Source organism: Pyrus communis, chromosome 7 (assembly GCF_963583255.1).
Source record: "Pyrus communis chromosome 7, drPyrComm1.1, whole genome shotgun sequence".
In the NCBI taxonomy this organism is placed as follows: Eukaryota; Viridiplantae; Streptophyta; class Magnoliopsida; order Rosales; family Rosaceae; genus Pyrus; species Pyrus communis.
In genome coordinates, this window is record NC_084809.1 from 25,938,225 (window position 1) to 25,955,264 (window position 17,040).

Genomic DNA, 17,040 nt, shown 5'->3' on the forward strand with positions numbered 1-17,040 from the left:
ACCAATTACAATAATCACAAGGCATATTTTCATAATTGATTTCAAATTTTTTTTTTTGAACAAATGATATTGTTTACACTAAGCGAGATGGATGACTTAGCCTTACAATAAGTTAACAATAATTTGGTTGAAAATTGCCTTTGGCGAAAATCGAATCTAAGACCTCTCACTTACAAATGAAAAAGAAAACCACTAGACAATAATATTAAGTGACCGTAGTTGATTTTGAATCAAAGCCAAATAAAAAAAAAAACATGAAAAATATGATTTTCACTTAAAGTGAGAAAGAAACAGATGTAGAAACAGAAGCTAACTTCTTAAACGAAGGGGACTAGACAAGACATGAACAAGAGGGATCCACTGAAGAAGATCCTTTCCCTTCCCTATTTTCGGACTCACGCAATTGCAAGGGAGAGCTTTGATATGGTTTTGATGCTCATTTGGAGTATTTGGTAGGAACGCAACTCCTTTTATCGGAGTGGAGTCTCACAGCAGCCAATGGATATCCATTGTAGCATTGAAGCTTGGCCGCATAAATACAACAAATGGCACGGAAAGAAAATGGCAATAAAGCAAGTTACTGCGAAGAAGTGGAAGAAGCCTGAGTTGGGTGGTTGAAATGCAATTTCGATGGGGGCGTTGGAGGAAAGTGGCGAAACAGGAGGAGTGGGCGTGGTGTTCAGAGATGAAATGGGAGAGTGCATGCCGCATCAGTGGACTTCGAAGGAGATGCATAGTTGGTTCTTACGGCACTACAAGGGAATACAGAGGATGATACGTCTCCTTTGGGACATTTGGTGAATGATGCTCGACACTTCTTGTGTTCGATTCCCCACACAAGGCTGATTTTTACTAAAAGGGAGGTTAACAAGGTTGCACACAGGTTGATTATTGGGTTTATTCTTGGATGAACAAATGGTGTGGTTCGAAGAACTTCTTGATGTAATCACTGATCTTACGTTTGAGGATTTTTATCGAAACTCCTTAATGCACCTTAAACTTTCATTGTACGCTTATATCATTATCGAATCAATGAATACCTATTTTCTCTAAAAAAAATAATACGGAAGTTAACTGTAACAACCAATCTTCTACCTTTTTATTCGATTCAAGGATCTAAATTAACGAATTTTTATTTTAAAGACAAAATCTAAAAAGAAAATATCATTCTGTTAAAAGAAAAAAAAAAGAACAAAAAGAAGACTGGTTACTCACCTGCTAAATGTGAAAGGAAAACGAAACACCATAGCGAAAATCCAGTTAGTTTCTTTCTCGTTCGACTCCCACTGGCATTCAGCAATCTCTCGTCGCTTTCTCGAAACCCTAGCTTTTTTGAATTCTCCCTTCCAGTTCGCCCTCTTGACCTCAACCGCAGCCTGCAAATCTCCGAAAATCTCCGAAAATAGTACGGCTTCTCAAACTCCGCACAATTTTATTACGTATTGATTGTGTGTGTGATGATTTTGGGTTCGTTACTTATTGATGAATGTACAATGGTAGATGTATAATTGCAGTTTTTGCAACGGAATGAGATCCAGAAAAGCACTTCTGTTAACCTTTTGCTTTTGGGCACGCACTGTGAGTGTGTTTGGATAGTTTGATTGATATGTGAATTCAATTGTTTGATGTAGTTAGATTAGGCCGAAAGATAATTTAGAATGATCTGATTACTTTGAGCGATGGGGTTTGATGGGGTTTATGTACCTCTTGCTGTACTACTGATTTCTGAATTGAAGCATCCTATATTCTGTAAAGTTTCAATTTTGAATTTTTGAAAGAAATCTAAGAGTTGTGATTACGTTATAGAAACAAAGGGAAAACAATATCGCAATGCGTAACTTTGAAAACCATAAGGTGCCTAGAAAAGAGAAAAAAGGTTTGATATTTATAATGTTAAACACTTAAGGAATCTTGTTTATTTCCTTGAAGAGTTTAATTCTCGGTGGCTGAGGTTGCTGTTTAGTTTTCGCTGATCGAACTGTTTCTAGAGCCTCGGACTTATAACTGAAGAGCATTATGGCTACTTCTAGTTTGCTGTTTAGTTAGCGTTGAACTGCTGTCTGTTGAAGCACAATGGCTACTTGTTGTTTGGTGAATCATTGTGCTTTATAACAAAGACATATATTCCATTCAGCAAAGAATGGGTTGATAGATTTTCGAACAAACTTATCGTTTGGATAGCCCTAGGGTCTGGCTGGGCCGCAATGCAGTGTAGTGGTAGTTCTTGGGAATCAATTGGTCCTTGCTTCGTGTCTTGCTTATTCGTAATTATGAAATGATTGGTAGAGCTGCTGCTTATGGAACATGTTGTGGGGGTGGAGCAGAGTAATGCATAAATGACGTAGGAACAATTTTTTATAGTGTATATTCAAGACCCAGCACAATACTTGTAAAAGCAGCCTATTTCACATAATTTATGATGTCTCTGGCCAACTACCTACCATGCATGAAACCTTCTGAACTGAAACCTTCTGGAAGTAGAACTAATAACTCAGATACTCACAAACTTAGACACAGAGAGACATACATGCATGTAGTTTTATAAGGTGCATCCAAAACTTTGTGGAAAGTGACCCGTTATATGGGATAACTGAGATTACCTACTATATGTAACATTTTTTTCAATTTAAATGCTCAACTTTTTTATATTTAGGGTTAATAGTAGTAGCAAATTCAGGACATTTTTTTTAACAAAGGCATGGACAAAAACGTAAATCTAGAATGAAAGTTGTGACTTAATCTAAATGTTTGTGACCTAAACTAAATGAATACATTAAACTTAAGTGGTCCAAGCTATGAAGCATGGATACGGGTACAGGGATGGTGCTACAATACAATTTGACTTTCAGAGCTCCTAAGAAGGACAAGGGCAAGAATGAAGGCAGAGCAGGTCAAACCCGCTGCGTATTGGAAGTAGCTTTTTCATGATTCGCGAGTCGACGCAAATCGGTGGAGAATTGGAAATGTCACCGTTCCCGGACGTGATTTGTCACCCTGGTGACGAATCAGTGCTTCATATGGTCCAACTGAAAAAAAAAAGTGGCAACTACTGTTTTGTCAACAAAAGAAAGCAACTTAGTATTCAGTCTAAATTTTCTGTGTATTGGTTTGCCTATAAAAGAAACACATTTACTGCTGTACCATTTTCTTTTGTTCTTATTGTATTGGTTTTCCTATATAGAAGATCTTCACTAGCTCAAATTGCTTGCTTGCTTGCTTGTTTTATTTTATTTTATGCTTCTTTTCTAAATCCAAACCCCCAGGTGCCAAGTGAAGGAGATGTTAGGATGGTAAGTGCTGAAGAAAATGTTGTGTTACAAGGGAAGATCAAAGGGAAGAAGAAGAAGCAAGTTACCACTCCTCGTCCTGCATGCTCATGGGTGTATTTTAGGTACCAATCAGTTTCTGTAACTTAAATTCCTTTCGTATTACTGTATGTCTTCTTCTCCACATATTCATTGCAAATGTCGAAACCAACTTTTATAGTCGGGATTTCATCAAGGAATACAGCGCTTCCCATCCTGAATCCTCTGGCCTTAAAACTGTGAGTCTCGTTCTCTTTACTCTCCAAATGTTTGGCAGCGCCTAATCTACTTTGATAGTGCAATTAAAATATATTTAAAATGATGACCTTTTATTTCAGGCCACGAAGGCAGCTTCAGATGCATGGAAGTCTATGAGCCTTGATGAGAAAGAAAAATACACAAGGCGTTCTCGTGAAGTGTGGGATAACTACTTGAGTACAGCTCCAACCCGCACCCCTAAGCCAAGAAAACAGGTATCTTTTGTTTTTTTGTGACAGTTGTTTATTTGTTCATTGGACTGGCTGAATCTTTAGCTTTGACAATGCAGGCTAAACTAGTCACAAGATGTTCTCCTGGCCGCCTATTCAATGTGATACAACGTCTTACAAATGAACAGAAGGCTGCAGTGAAAAGCATGGGATTTGGGAGCCTTCTTGACCTCAGATGCCGAACTCTCCGCCGCAGCTTGTGTCTTTGGCTCCTGGAGAGGTTTAACACTACACGACGTAGCTTGGAGATTTGTGGTGAGCGTATTCCTATAACACCAAAAGATGTGGAGCTTGTGATGGGGTTAGCAGCTAGTGGGAAGGATGTGGTAAACTCAGGGTCTGATGACTTGATTGCGGATTTGCGGCACAGTTATGATGCTACAAATCATGGTATTTCAGTCAGACTCCTAGAGGAGAGGTTGGCAGAGCCTGAAGCAGGAGAGGAATTTAAGAGATCGTTTGTCCTCTATGCACTGGGCACGCTTTTGTCCCCAACAGCAAGGCTGGATGTTAGCCCTTCATTCCTTCACTTTTTGACAAATATGGATGTTGTCCATCAGTACAATTGGGGAAAATTCTTACTTGACCGGCTAGTTTGCGAGGTATCTCGTTTTCATCAAGGGAAGCAACGTGCAGTGGGTGGCTGTCTTTTGTTTCTCCAGGTAAAATACTCCTAAAATTGAATTCATCTTAGTTATTGGTACAAACCAAACAGTATTTTCTGAAATCTTATGTTTTCTCAGCTCTTTTATTATGAAAGCATCTCTGTTGAGGAGAATGGTGCATTGGCCCCTGCCCTTGTTCCATCCTTATCTTCATGGGGTGAGGACGAGATTACTGAAAGGGAGAAGCGGGAAAGAGAGCTTGGTGGCTATGGATGCGGGGAGGTACATTTACATTTGGAAAGTTTGATACAAAGCCATATATTGGGTTCTCAATGCTTGTTGCTCCTTTGCAGGTAGTGTGTAAGGAGAGGTGTCTTGATCTGGATTCTTGCGAGTTTATGGGCCAATTGGATAGGCCACGACCAGCATGCAGTACAAATAATGGGGTTGGGGATGATACTCTCCTTGAGCATAAGGAGAACAAGGTAATGATGGATGGATTATGCTTGTTGTCCAACAATGGGGTTGGGCATGATGCTCTCCTTGTTGGGCTTTCTTTTCCTTGGTTTGGTTGGTTGGTTAGCTGTGGTGATCGGTTTCTCCTTTCTCGTGTCCGTCTTTCGGATTTTTTGCATTAGCTGCTCTAGCAGGTAGGTTTTTTTTTTTTTGCTATCCCTTTGTTGTTGTTCTTTTGTTCTTGCTTCCTGGGTTTGCCTTGTCCCCGAGTCTCTTAATGAATTCATGTACTTACCAAAAAAAAAAACTCTTTCTTCTGTTGTAATTGTTTACCAACATTTCTTCCCTCGACAGATTATGAACCCGCAAAAACTCATACTTGTTTTTGGGACTGCCTCTTAATGAGGTTTCTCATTTTCATTTTGTTGTTGCACCATCTGGTAATTCACTTATTAACTGTACAACAACAACAACAAAGCCTTATCCCACTAAGCGGGGTCGGTTGTATGCATCCTAGAATGGCATTGCGCTGGTTTTTGCGCCAAGTCTTCCGTTAGAACGCCACCGCGCTCAATTAATATTCTCCTATTAACTGTAGGGAAAGAAAATGACATAAATATTTACAATGTGCTTATGTACTCTGTAAGTTGAAGAGCAGATTGGTGAAATTACTTCAGAGGAGGTAATAAATTCACTGCTTTTTCACTTGTTCCTTGCATATTCCATGTCTTCTCTTGGATACGATGATTTTGTTTGTTTGTCATTTTTAAGCTTTTGTAGTATTTTCCCTTTATGTATTTCAAGTACGTAGTAGTGAACTAGCAGATAACCCTGACTCTGAGAACAGTAACGAATAACAGATCATCCTGCCATGAAAAGTTTGAGGAAAAGAAGCGAAAAAGGAAACAACAATAGAAATAGAAGATTTAAATTTATTTTCTGTCCATTGTCTTGCTCTGTCATTTCCTATAAAGGTGAATCCCTTGATAGAGTTCTCTTCCCAAGGTTAGTGTAAGTGTAACAGGAAACTGTTGTGATATTTGCAATGTTTGGTAATCGAAGCGATAAATTTTGGGTCCTAACCTAATGTGCTTTAAAGAGAGAAGAAAAGACAGAAAAAAAAAAAATATAATGAGACTTCTGTTTACTAGGATGTCATGGTTACAGAAGTAAATCGATACGTCAGTAAAAGTTATGTTACCAATTTTGAGTCTTTAACTGTTTTGTCCCTCATCATCTTGGTGTAAATAATCTTCGTTAATATGTTTATACAGGAAAATATGCTAGTCTTTGTTGGGAATAAGGACATAGTGTGTGGTGACATTGAACTAGTAGTTGAATCAGTCAGAACACCGTGTCGGAACAGAGAGTATGGGTGTGAGGAAATAGTGGATTACGTGAAGAATATTGACCATGAAGAAACATGCATCTATGCACCATGTCCATGCCCACATCCAGACTGCAACTTTGTAAGCTCATTTGAACAGTTGTCACTGCATTTCAGCAGTAAGCATTGGGATTCTGGAAGGCGTTTCAGGTACAACACCCCTTTAGCTGTCTCACTGGGGATAAACGAACAATTTCTTGTTCTTCAAGCAGAGGAGGATGGCGCTCTCTTTCTACTCAACAAGGGTACAGAAAGTGTTGGAAACACAATCACGATAACTTCAATCAGACCAATTTCTTCAAGCGGAAGGTTTGAGTATGCCCTTGTATCAATACGTGGAAGCAGTTCTCTCAGATTAAAATCAGTGGCAGAAAACTTTCCGGGCGGGGTGGAAGGATTTCGCTCAATGGACTTTCTTCTGGTTCCATTTTGTTTTCTCACTGCAGCCGGGCAACTGAACCTAGATGTGTGTATACAGAATTCTAGTGAGCTCAGTGTGCATGTCCTTGATTGAGTTATTCGTTGGTGAAAATTGTAGTAAAGGACGTGACAAATAATGTTACCTCAGCTGTCATTATGTCCAAGCTAGGTTTCCTGGAAAGTCACTTTGTAAATAGCGATCTCGAAAGTGACTAAACAGCAGGGAAATGCCGTTCGCCAGCCATATAAGGTATGTGTTGAGAATCCGCGACAGGTGTGACTAAGAGTTGATCTGCCTATAAACTACAGTTAAAATGGAGCTTGCAATTCTTCCTGCTTCCTGGAAACCCTCTGCAGAGCATCGTTGTGAAGTTTGATCGGTGACACGTTGATCTGTATATACGATATAATCCAGCACGAAACTGATGAAATACATATGCAGATTAGGATATAGGTTACAGATGCAACTGGGAAATGACGGCGATGCAATTTGTACCATGTAGCACAAATCTTGAGCTTTGTTTCTTGTACAGTAAGTTATGTTTGTCCAAATTTTAGATGAACAAGTTGTTCATCGTATCAAGTAGTCACACTTGTAACTTTTAACAGATTACAGAGCTGTAGATTAAATTGTGTAGATGTTTGATCCATTTCTCCGTTTATTTGTTTTGCTCAACAAACATTACTCTATCAGTGCTATTCTCCCTGGAATTGAGAATCAGCAGCCCCCATCCCTCCTCTTCTCTCTGATTCTTAATTCGTCGTAACCTTCCGGCTTGAGTGTTGGGGTTGAAATCTTCTCTGGAACAACAAAATGGTTATGCAGGACTTCTAAGGTTCGCATCGAACTTCCTCTCACGATGAAGTGGGACGGAAATCTACGTGTGGTTCCGGTATCATTGTGTGAGGAAGTCCTATAATGTCAATTTAGTTAAGTAGCTAAGGGCTCGTTCACGTAACTATAATCAAATTTGGAGAAATTGGATTGAGGAGAAATTGAATTGAGCTGGAGCTGAAATGGCGGGAATCAGAATCAAATTCTCGTTGAAACAATTTACTAAAATGATCAAAAGTTGGCGTACCAGATCATATAAACTGTTTACTAATTCATATGAATTGAAATTAAAATTAATGTGATTATTAAAATGCCCCTATTCTAGTGATTTATTTCATATGCTAATTGTTATTTATTTATTTATTTTTTTTGTAAAACTTTATTTTATTAAAAAAAATTTAATTCTTTTTAGTTTTAATACTTGATTTTTTTTGCTAAGAGCAAAATTTGGTGTCGGGTTAATGTGAAAGGCAGTCTTGGAATTTTAGAAATAAGTGAGGGTATAATGGGGAGGAAAAATTCATTCTGATTCCCTCAATAATCCGGAATTCAATTCCCATCAAATTGTAAGAAATCCAATTTCTCTAAATTCTAGAGTTGCATGCCAAAATTTGTGTGAGTCACACCAAATTTTTGATTCCTCAATATTTGGTAAACACCAGAGTATTTCGTAATTAGAATTTGATTCCACTTTTTTTTATCCCAATTACCCTTCCGTATATGTGCCATAAAAGTACACACAGGAGCTGGGTAGTGCCGATTGAACATCATAGAAAGGAGGATCAGATGATTAATTACTTAATTAGTGGTGTGAGTGTGAGTTGGGAAATCCTGCAAATCCAAGTCCCCCATTGCCATGAAAAACCCATCATAGAAAAAACATTGCCATCAGCTCCAATTGCATTTCCATTTCCATTTCTGTCCACACAAATGCGATCGAATTCAAAATTTTCTCCTTTCACTGCCAATCATATTTGGTTGGTGGTGGTGGTGCTTGTTCTTCTGGGATCTCCGTTGGTGTGGATCAATTGTTGGTTGGAACTTGGAGACTGAAGAAAGTTGGGGTTACTCAATAAAATTAATTCGTAATATGGGAAATAATTCAACTACTTATAAGTACATACAAAATCTCTCTTTCCCCGATAAACGATGATACTCTCCACAGTCCACACGACCCCTCAATTGTGGCCGTTGGTCTTCACATGAGGGACAACCTACTCTGATACCAAAATTCTAACTTTCTTCATGGTACCAGAGCGGGTTTTTAGATCTGGGCCTAAATTATTGGGTTCACTTACAAACATGATCAATGTAGCTCCACGTCTGGCCAACTCAAAAGCAGTCCGACGTGAGGGGGCAATGTTGAATAAAGCAAAAGGTCCCATATCGGTCTTCTTACAAAATAAATCACAATTTTTTTATTAAATGATTCCACTTTTAATTGTATCGAGATCATTTGCATAAAAACTTCACACCTATTGATTGAACAAATAATTAAATGAAGATAATATTAATGTTATTAGTTGTGGACCGTAGCCCATCTCTCTCAAACTTTAACAGAGGCCCAAGCTCTGGATGTTTGCCAGCTCTCACCAACTTTGTAATTGAAGTAGAAAACTCTACATTTCCTATAACTGCGATCTTCTCTTCTTCTGCCTCTATGTTTACACTCTAAACACCTAAATTCACCTCAAAATTCAAAAAGTGAGAAGGGCATTCTGATAAGTACACAATTAATGTTAATAACTCAAAAAGAATCTGATAAAATGTTTATGCGCCATATGTGAGTAAGACAAATTGGCTAAGGCAACGTGACCGTTTCTTTGCATTGAAGTTTGAATCCTACTCCTCATAACTTAAATTTATTCAGAATATCACATTGTCACAAACCAAGAAGTTAAAGATTCTAACAAATTTGCACATACCGTACTCCATCAGTGCTAGGGCTGACCAAAGGCTTCCTATGTGCGTTTTCCCTCACGTAGTTACTAACAAAAATATCCTTTTTCTAAACACAAGGGACTAGTCTCAATTGTTAAGAGTATTTTACTCTGCATCTGAGATCTAATATTTGATTGTTTCCCAATCCCCAATATAGTAGTATGATGGTAGGTTGCCTTGGTGGATAGAACTTCTCTTCAAGACATTGTGTTTTAGGTTCAAACATTCCTCATTCTCTTAATTTAAATAAATTAATATAAATTATCTTATCGTTTATGAAAGAAATAAAAAAAGAAATATTCTTTTACACATTATAAAGTCAGCTGAGATCTAATATGGGGGCTAGGGTTAGTTGGAAAACCATTATACACATTAGAATCCCAAATGCCACCCAAACGAAGTGTTAGAAACCAACCAAGAAAACTGCTAGTTTGCAACAGTCATACAAACAAGGAAAACCACAAATACCAGTAAAAACTAAAATCTATATCGAAAAACAAAAATAAGGGGTAAGTGTCCCTAACCCCATCCGTGACTAATCTAACATCTAATCTAACAAGATATATCATTTGACGAAAAAAAAAAACAAAAACAAAAAAGCAAGGGCATGTTCAAGATATATAGAACCTTGGATCTTTCCGAGGAGTTTTTTAGCTGTCTGCTCACATCCTTCACAGTTAATGTATATATCCAAGTACAGATTCTCTCTGGATCTAAAAAAACTGAGCCTAAGGATCAAATGATTCGGACCATTGAAATTTGATTCAACCGTTACAAATAGGCCCCTCTAAAAGTTGTAATAATTGTAGCTGTTTGATCAAATTTCAACTGTTCGGATCATTTAATCCTTAGGCTTAGTTTTTTTAGATCCGAAGATGATCTGTACTCTATATATCCATCCTTGTCAAAACGGATGGGGTACATAAAAAAGTGAGTGCTGAGTCCATGACCATTTTGGTCTGTTCATATTCAGTCATTCACTTAACTGGAAGAAGTATTTGAAAAAAAAAAAAAAAAAAAACTCAAAAACAAGGAAGAAGAAAAACTCAAACCGAATGTCATGTTACATTGATCAAAACAAGAAGAAGAAAAACTCAAACCATTAGTCTTATTCCATTGATCAAAACAAGAAGAAGAAAATAATTATAAATTGACAAGGCAACTACATCTTCTTAAATACCGAAACATTCTAACATAAATTACACCAAAATTCTAATTTTTCCAACAATTTTGGTTTAAAAGTCTGAAAAATATAATACTTGAGAAAAATTTACCGCTGAATTCTTTTTTATTTACTAAAGTGCTGTTTATCAGTTTCATGATTATCAGTGCCATTGAAAGAATTATGAGGTAAAAAGCTTAAAGATGCATGAAGTGGTTGGCAAGTACCAAGCAAGTACTTGGTTCGTGCCCTCCTCTTGTTTTTTTTTTTTTTTACTAAACCCCCACGGTATGAAGTAAATTTAATTAAAAACGAAAAAAAAAGTTACAAAAGGGTATTTCTTCATTATGATGAGTGAACCCCCAGTGCATATAATAATTGGATGCATCAAATTAAAACCCTTTTTATTAAATAGTAGAATATTATGAAAAGAAGGCAATAATTCATTCCCACTTTCATCCTAATCGAGTGCATAAAACTTTACTGGGGCCAAAAGTGAGTGGAGAATATATAGAACACATTTCAGTTGGCCTAAAGCATTTGGATATAGGAAATTCCGGCCCCTCAGAATTCAAAAATATTAATTTCAGTCCTGATGTTGTTATCAATTGTAAAAATTAATGCATGATTTTTGAGAATTATTAACTCTATTTTTTATTAGAAGTTTGTCATTTCCTCAGTTTTTATTAGAAGTTTGTCATTTCCCGAATATAATGAGTTTCACCTTCTGTTTTATCCACTTTAGGTCAAAGAAATTCCCCGATATACTGGCACAGAAAAGAAAACAAGAAGAAGGAGATAAGTGGGCAAAAGAGAAAGTCAAATATGTAAACTTATTGGTTAGGTTTAGGATCCCAAGGACATGATTACTACTTAGTGGTGCTTATTGTAATGCCAGTTTGATTGGTAAAGCAGGATCTTGACATTGACTCCCCTCCCTAACAGGAACTGAGATGCTTTATGGAACACTATGTTCAAAGCCAACGGATTTGAAGATTCAAATCATTGATCACTCGTTTAAATTTCTTCGGCCTTTATTAGCAAATTCATTGGTTTACTCACGTAAGATCAAAGATTCAGGTCTCTTTCTTTTAAACAATTCGAATCTTTAAATCCATCGACGTCCGACACAGAAATCTGGAAAACATCTCGATTCCACTAACAGAAGCTTCAGTTCTTTTGTTCTAATCTTCGTTTAAAATAGTGAAAAGGTTTATTGTAAACAAATAGTGGTGCTCTTATAATCATTTTCCTTTGCATTTGAATAAAACATATAGGAATGCTGTCTCCATTGTCTATTATTTTAATCATACTTAGCGGCGTGCGGCGTGCAACAAAGATAAGCCAAACACCATGATATGAGTAATGATAGGTAAAACTCAATTTGAAAGCTAAATTTTGAGAACTAAAAATATGGAAGTTGATGATTGATTTATTTGTTAAGTGTTGATGGACGTGCTCATTTCTATTGATGATACATCATTTAGTTTGCAATTTTAGTCTCCAAATTTAGTTTCCCTAACATTACTCCCATGATATATATTTCTGTTTGACCCCCACGCATGTTTCTTCCACATATGTTTCCAAATTTAGTCTCCCTAACATTACTTCCAGGCCTGTCAAGATTTTAGACTGATGGGCTAGTGGCCAACTCCTAACTATAATAATATTGTGTCGCACCCATATCACTTGCACAATACGATATGTATGAGAGTTTAGAAATCAAACTCTTTAAATGTCATGTGGCCTAGTTCAATAATATTATGTTATGGGGAGAAAAACTTACATATGACCTAACATTTTTTAAACCAGGATACCACAACAGCAGGAAATCCATACCATATAAGTCATTCTCAAAAGAGGATCACGGGAATTAATATCCAAAATTTTATAGCTATAAAATGATTATAATAACCACCCTACCATAGTATAACAACAATGATGTCACTCCATTCGTGTAAAAGCCTAAACTTAGGGATATGTCGTTGGAAAATGGACACTGTGAGGCGCATTAATTATTAAGCCAAGCAAACACTCTTTGTTGTTTTGATTAAAGGATACCAAAATTTTTAACGAAATTTGCAAATAAGATGATTTATTGTTAATAAAAAATAAACACGTTAATCAATATTTAAATAATAATTTAATTATTAACAACAACATCATTTGGTTTGCAAATTTTATTTAAAAATTTAGTCTTCATAGTATTATCTTTTGATTAAGGGGTGTGCTATTCACACACCCTATTTTACTTCTCACACATCCTTGATAATTTCTGTCCGTTGATCTTTTTCAATTCATCCGATCCAACGGCCGAAAATTAAAAATATGTGTGAGAAATAAAATGGAATGTATAAATATCACACCCCTTGATTAAAGCATTTTATTCGATAAGACACGAAGAGTTTTGTTTATTTTAACATGTTGCTTTGTATTGTTCCTGTGTGCGTCTGTATATAATTGAAGACATCATTGTAACATTATTAGAAAGTTACCAAAATTTGAGACAAGTAGGTGACTTACTACTGTTGAAAGAAGATGGATAGATAAGTAAACTCATTTTTTATCTAGTGATATGTCTCTGTTCTTAGTAGATTTTTCAAGTTCAAATTCCCTGAGAGGATATATATAAATGTCAAGTTAATTTGTCTTTTTATGAGTGGGGAAATGAGTTAAGTCTTACAATGGACTAATAATAATATGGTTCAAATTCGCTTTTGTGAGAATCAAATCTAAGACCTATCACTTACAAGTGAAGAGGAATACCACTAAATCGTAGTACTAAGTTGTTATATGTGGATATAGTTTCACTATAAAGAAATATAGCATGAGATGAAACAATCATTAGAGACAAAATGTTTTAACTTTCTTGACACATACCACCTAGCTAGTTTCTTGCATGCTACTTTCTTTACCTGGTTTATAATCTTCTATGTTTCAAGGGGCATATGATTTGAGCACGTGGATTTTTATGCTTTTGACTTTGCCTCGTCATACGTTTTTGTCACTCTAACATGTTTCACATAACTAATTCCAAACAAGTAGGGTTAATTACTTCAATTATCTCATTGTTCATTGTCCTATCATATTATCTCATTGTTCATTGTCCTATCATATTACTTTGAACCATTACACTGAGTCTCATTCTCGTAGATTCTATGATTTAAGAAAATTATAGTCATTCACTGTTCGGATCAAAGGCAGAGAAAAAATACAATAACAAAAATTAATGACCATCTACTGTTAAATTAAAATCGAACAACCAGTGATACAATTTTGTTGGACCATAGGGTCTACGAGAACGAGAGTGCCATCAAATCAAACTAGCGTTCTTTGGCACATGTTATATAGCATAAGCCATGCGAAAGTGCATATGATTTTAAGTATATTTACGTACACCATCAATTTTTAAAACCATTCATCATCATTTTTTTTTTAACCATCTTGTCCGTGCCCTACGTACATAAGGCAAATGTGTTTTGATTATTTTGACATCATGATGGGTGACTAAGGTCTGGTTTGGTACTGAGGTGATTCTGAAAAAAGCTGGTATCAAAAAAAGCTGGGAGCTGTTTTTGTGTTTGGTAAACATTCAGCTTCAGCTTTTTTTCACAGTTTTGGGTGAAAAAAAAACCAAAAACAAGAAGCTGCAAAACCCAGCTTTGAAAAATTGGCTTTTTTTTCACATCTGTTTTATATAAAAGTTTACCAAACACTATAATACTGCTTTTTTTTTTCAAAAGCACTTTTACAAAAAAGTTTACCAAACACTCTGCTGCTTTATTTCACAGCTGCTTATTCTCACAGTACAGCAGAAGCAGTTTTTTTTTAAAGCACAGCAATACCAAACCAGCCCTAAATCTATCTAAATTTCATGATGGAGTTTCAAACTTGAGTGTAAAGGTGAATTCACATTATTTTAGTTAACTTGATTAAATTCAGATCTGCGTGTTTGTTGGTTGTTATAGGTAGCCGGGTCCATTAGATGTTGAAGCGAGTGCATGATTAATGAACTAACTCAGATCAAATCAAAGCATAGTGCATAATTAATGAACTAACTTATCTCAATTACACACCTCCCTTAAGGAACAGGGATTCTCCAACCATCAAGCAGTACGTTGCCTAATTAAAAAGAAAGACTTCAGCTTTCATGCAGGAAATAACTGTTACCGCTACATTATGGAACAAGCATTGACATTATCATCACTGAAGAGGGTGACCATGTTCTCCTCAGGTGCATTTATAGACGCCGGAAAAGCTTGAACCACATTCCGGACATAGCCTTTTGGCGCCCGCCAGTCGTATACTCCAGAGGCGTAGGGATAGCGTACTAGATGTTGATCAATGTAGGGCCAGAACTCAGCTCTCTTCTTGCCTGTGCTTTTTACTCGCTTCAACACCTTGTTCGGTTCTACATACCCGCTCACTATCACCCGGCTTTGTTTCCGGTTCACCTCCACAGATTTTACACCTAATTTAGACACCGGTATACACAGCAAAAAACAGTTACTCATTGATCATGTATTAGTCATGACTAAACAAATATACAATATATACTTCCGTGAATAATAAAAGAAAAAGTTTTTTTTTTTAATATGTTGGTTTACATATTCTAAGAGTGGTACGTAAGTCAATAAAAACATAGCACTTCTCCACCTTCCTTTAAAATCCAAGTCTTTATGAAAAGAAGGAACTATGCTGTTATGCAAGAGACCAACCTGCTGTGTGTTTTCTTGTTTTCTCTTACTATTAATTTCTTTCGGTTAATTAGTTAATTAACGTGCTCAGTTTCACCATTATTTTAGAGGCTATCAGCCATCGATTTATATATAAGAACCGATGTAATGAAGTTTCAAATATAGAGTATGGTTAGAGTAGAAAACTTGTAGAGTTGGAATATTATTATGAAGTTATATCATTTAAAATCACATTTTAGAGTTTGAAGTTAGAGTATCGTACGAGATGCTTTTAGAGCGTTAAACCTAAAAGATGGTTTGCTTTTTCTTTAAAATGTTGTTGTATCCAGTTCTTGTGGTTGGTTTTCTGAATATGCCAGAGAACTGCAACTGCAACTGTAGAACCAAAGCTTGAGAGAGAGAGAGAGAGAGAGAGAGAGAGAGAGAGGAATACCTTTCATAGAGGTAACAGCATGCTTGACTCTTCTTTCACAGCCATCACAGTCCATTTTGACTTTGATCTCAACTGTCTGAGATAAATCAAAAACAAGAGAAAGCCATCTTAATTAAATACTTTTAGTTAAGAGTTAATCCAAACAAAAAAACTAGCTTATAATTAACCCACAATAAACGCAGATTAAGTAGTCTAATTAAGCCTCTAAAAAGTAGTGATCAGGGGCTAATTGGTTGGTGATGAAGATAATTATCAATGATGAGTACTGACTGAGTAGTACCTGCATTGCTTTACGCTTGCTTCTTGTGCTGGTGACTGTGCAAAAGTTTGAAAGATAATCAAGAGCACCCATTTTAATTGCTTCTCCTTAATTAGAGAGAGAGAGAGAGAGAGAGAGATGATTGATAAGGTGAGAGTTGGTATCTATATACTACTTTGTTCGGGTGTTATGTATGAAACATTTCTGCTTAAAAGTGCTTTGGCCGAAAGCACTTTTTGTTAGATATGAACATCAACATTTTTAATAAAACCGAATGGATCACTTTGGAAGTGCGCGTGGAGCCGCTTCTTGATAGACTAGTTGGTAGTTATATATTGAGGGAGTACTAATTTTTACAGGGTATATCCACACACTCCATTTTACTTCTTACATACCTTTTGAATTTTCGGTTGTCGGATCGGATGAATTGAAAAAAATCAATGGACAGAAATTATCAAGAGATGTGTGAGAAGTAAAATAGGGTGTATGGATAGCACATCCCTTATCCCTTTTTATAACTCATGTAATACTTTGTTAGACTCAAAGTACTTATTGTATTCTAAAATAAAAAACTCTTTTCTTTTCTGATCAGGTGAGAAGGATTCGAACTTTAAATATCTTTCAATATTATGAATAAAAATACTAATGAACCAATTATTCGTTCGTTAGTTTCGAAACGCTCTCAAACCCTAAGAGAGCTTCTTTTTAGATTTGACGAGCCTAACCTAAGGAGATGAGCAGGAAAAAGCAGTATCTAGCGAATATAAAGTCAAATTGTATAACATAGAGTGAAATGAAATGCCAAAAGCATAATTGAGAGTTTTAACGAAAAACTCACGGTACTATTCACTTTAACGAAAAATCACATTTTTACACTAAAAGATCAATCTTGGTACTATTCACTTTACCCTTTATTTTGTCCTTATCATTAAAACTCAAAGTTTTCAAGTTTTTTTCATTAGTTTTTCTAAAATTTTATAAGAGGCCAACAATGCTTTTGGATGTAGATATGAGTTTAGTCAAGTTGACTAGAAGAAGATAAAAACTAATCA

At 36.1% G+C, this 17,040-nt stretch overlaps 2 protein-coding genes across 2 annotated transcripts; one reads left to right on the forward strand and one right to left on the reverse strand.

The window, feature by feature from the left end:
• The first annotated feature begins 1,174 nt into the window (after positions 1 to 1,174).
• On the forward strand, positions 1,175 to 7,298 carry LOC137739401 (uncharacterized). Its single transcript, XM_068478970.1, has 8 exons — positions 1,175 to 1,405; positions 3,264 to 3,391; positions 3,487 to 3,544; positions 3,644 to 3,778; positions 3,853 to 4,455; positions 4,537 to 4,680; positions 4,752 to 4,883; positions 6,129 to 7,298. Exons 2-8 carry the CDS (start codon positions 3,288 to 3,290, stop codon positions 6,753 to 6,755), a joined length of 1,803 nt encoding a protein of 600 aa, XP_068335071.1. The 5' UTR covers positions 1,175 to 1,405; positions 3,264 to 3,287; the 3' UTR covers positions 6,756 to 7,298.
• Positions 7,299 to 14,701: 7,403 nt separating this feature from the next.
• On the reverse strand, positions 14,702 to 16,086 carry LOC137738786 (heavy metal-associated isoprenylated plant protein 21). Its single transcript, XM_068478260.1, has 3 exons — positions 16,010 to 16,086; positions 15,730 to 15,805; positions 14,702 to 15,070 (listed from the first exon to the last, which is right to left on the reverse strand). The coding sequence occupies exons 1-3, from the start codon at positions 16,079 to 16,081 to the stop codon at positions 14,772 to 14,774; spliced, it is 447 nt and encodes a 148-aa protein (XP_068334361.1). The 5' UTR covers positions 16,082 to 16,086; the 3' UTR covers positions 14,702 to 14,771.
• Positions 16,087 to 17,040: the final 954 nt, after the last annotated feature.

Excerpts from the sequence above, each read along its gene's own strand:
- LOC137738786 (XM_068478260.1), bottom strand. The coding sequence starts at position 16,081 with ATGGGTGCTCTTGATTATCTTTCAAACTTTTGCACAGTCACCAGCACA. Across the intron at positions 15,806-16,009 it reads GCAAGCGTAAAGCAATGCAG|ACAGTTGAGATCAAAGTCAA; the intron begins GTACTACTCAGT and ends GATTTATCTCAG. Across the intron at positions 15,071-15,729 it reads TGCTGTTACCTCTATGAAAG|GTGTAAAATCTGTGGAGGTG; the intron begins GTATTCCTCTCT and ends TGTCTAAATTAG.
- LOC137739401 (XM_068478970.1), top strand. The coding sequence starts at position 3,288 with ATGGTAAGTGCTGAAGAAAATGTTGTGTTACAAGGGAAGATCAAAGGG. Across the intron at positions 3,545-3,643 it reads AATCCTCTGGCCTTAAAACT|GCCACGAAGGCAGCTTCAGA; the intron begins GTGAGTCTCGTT and ends CTTTTATTTCAG. Across the intron at positions 4,681-4,751 it reads GTGGCTATGGATGCGGGGAG|GTAGTGTGTAAGGAGAGGTG; the intron begins GTACATTTACAT and ends GCTCCTTTGCAG.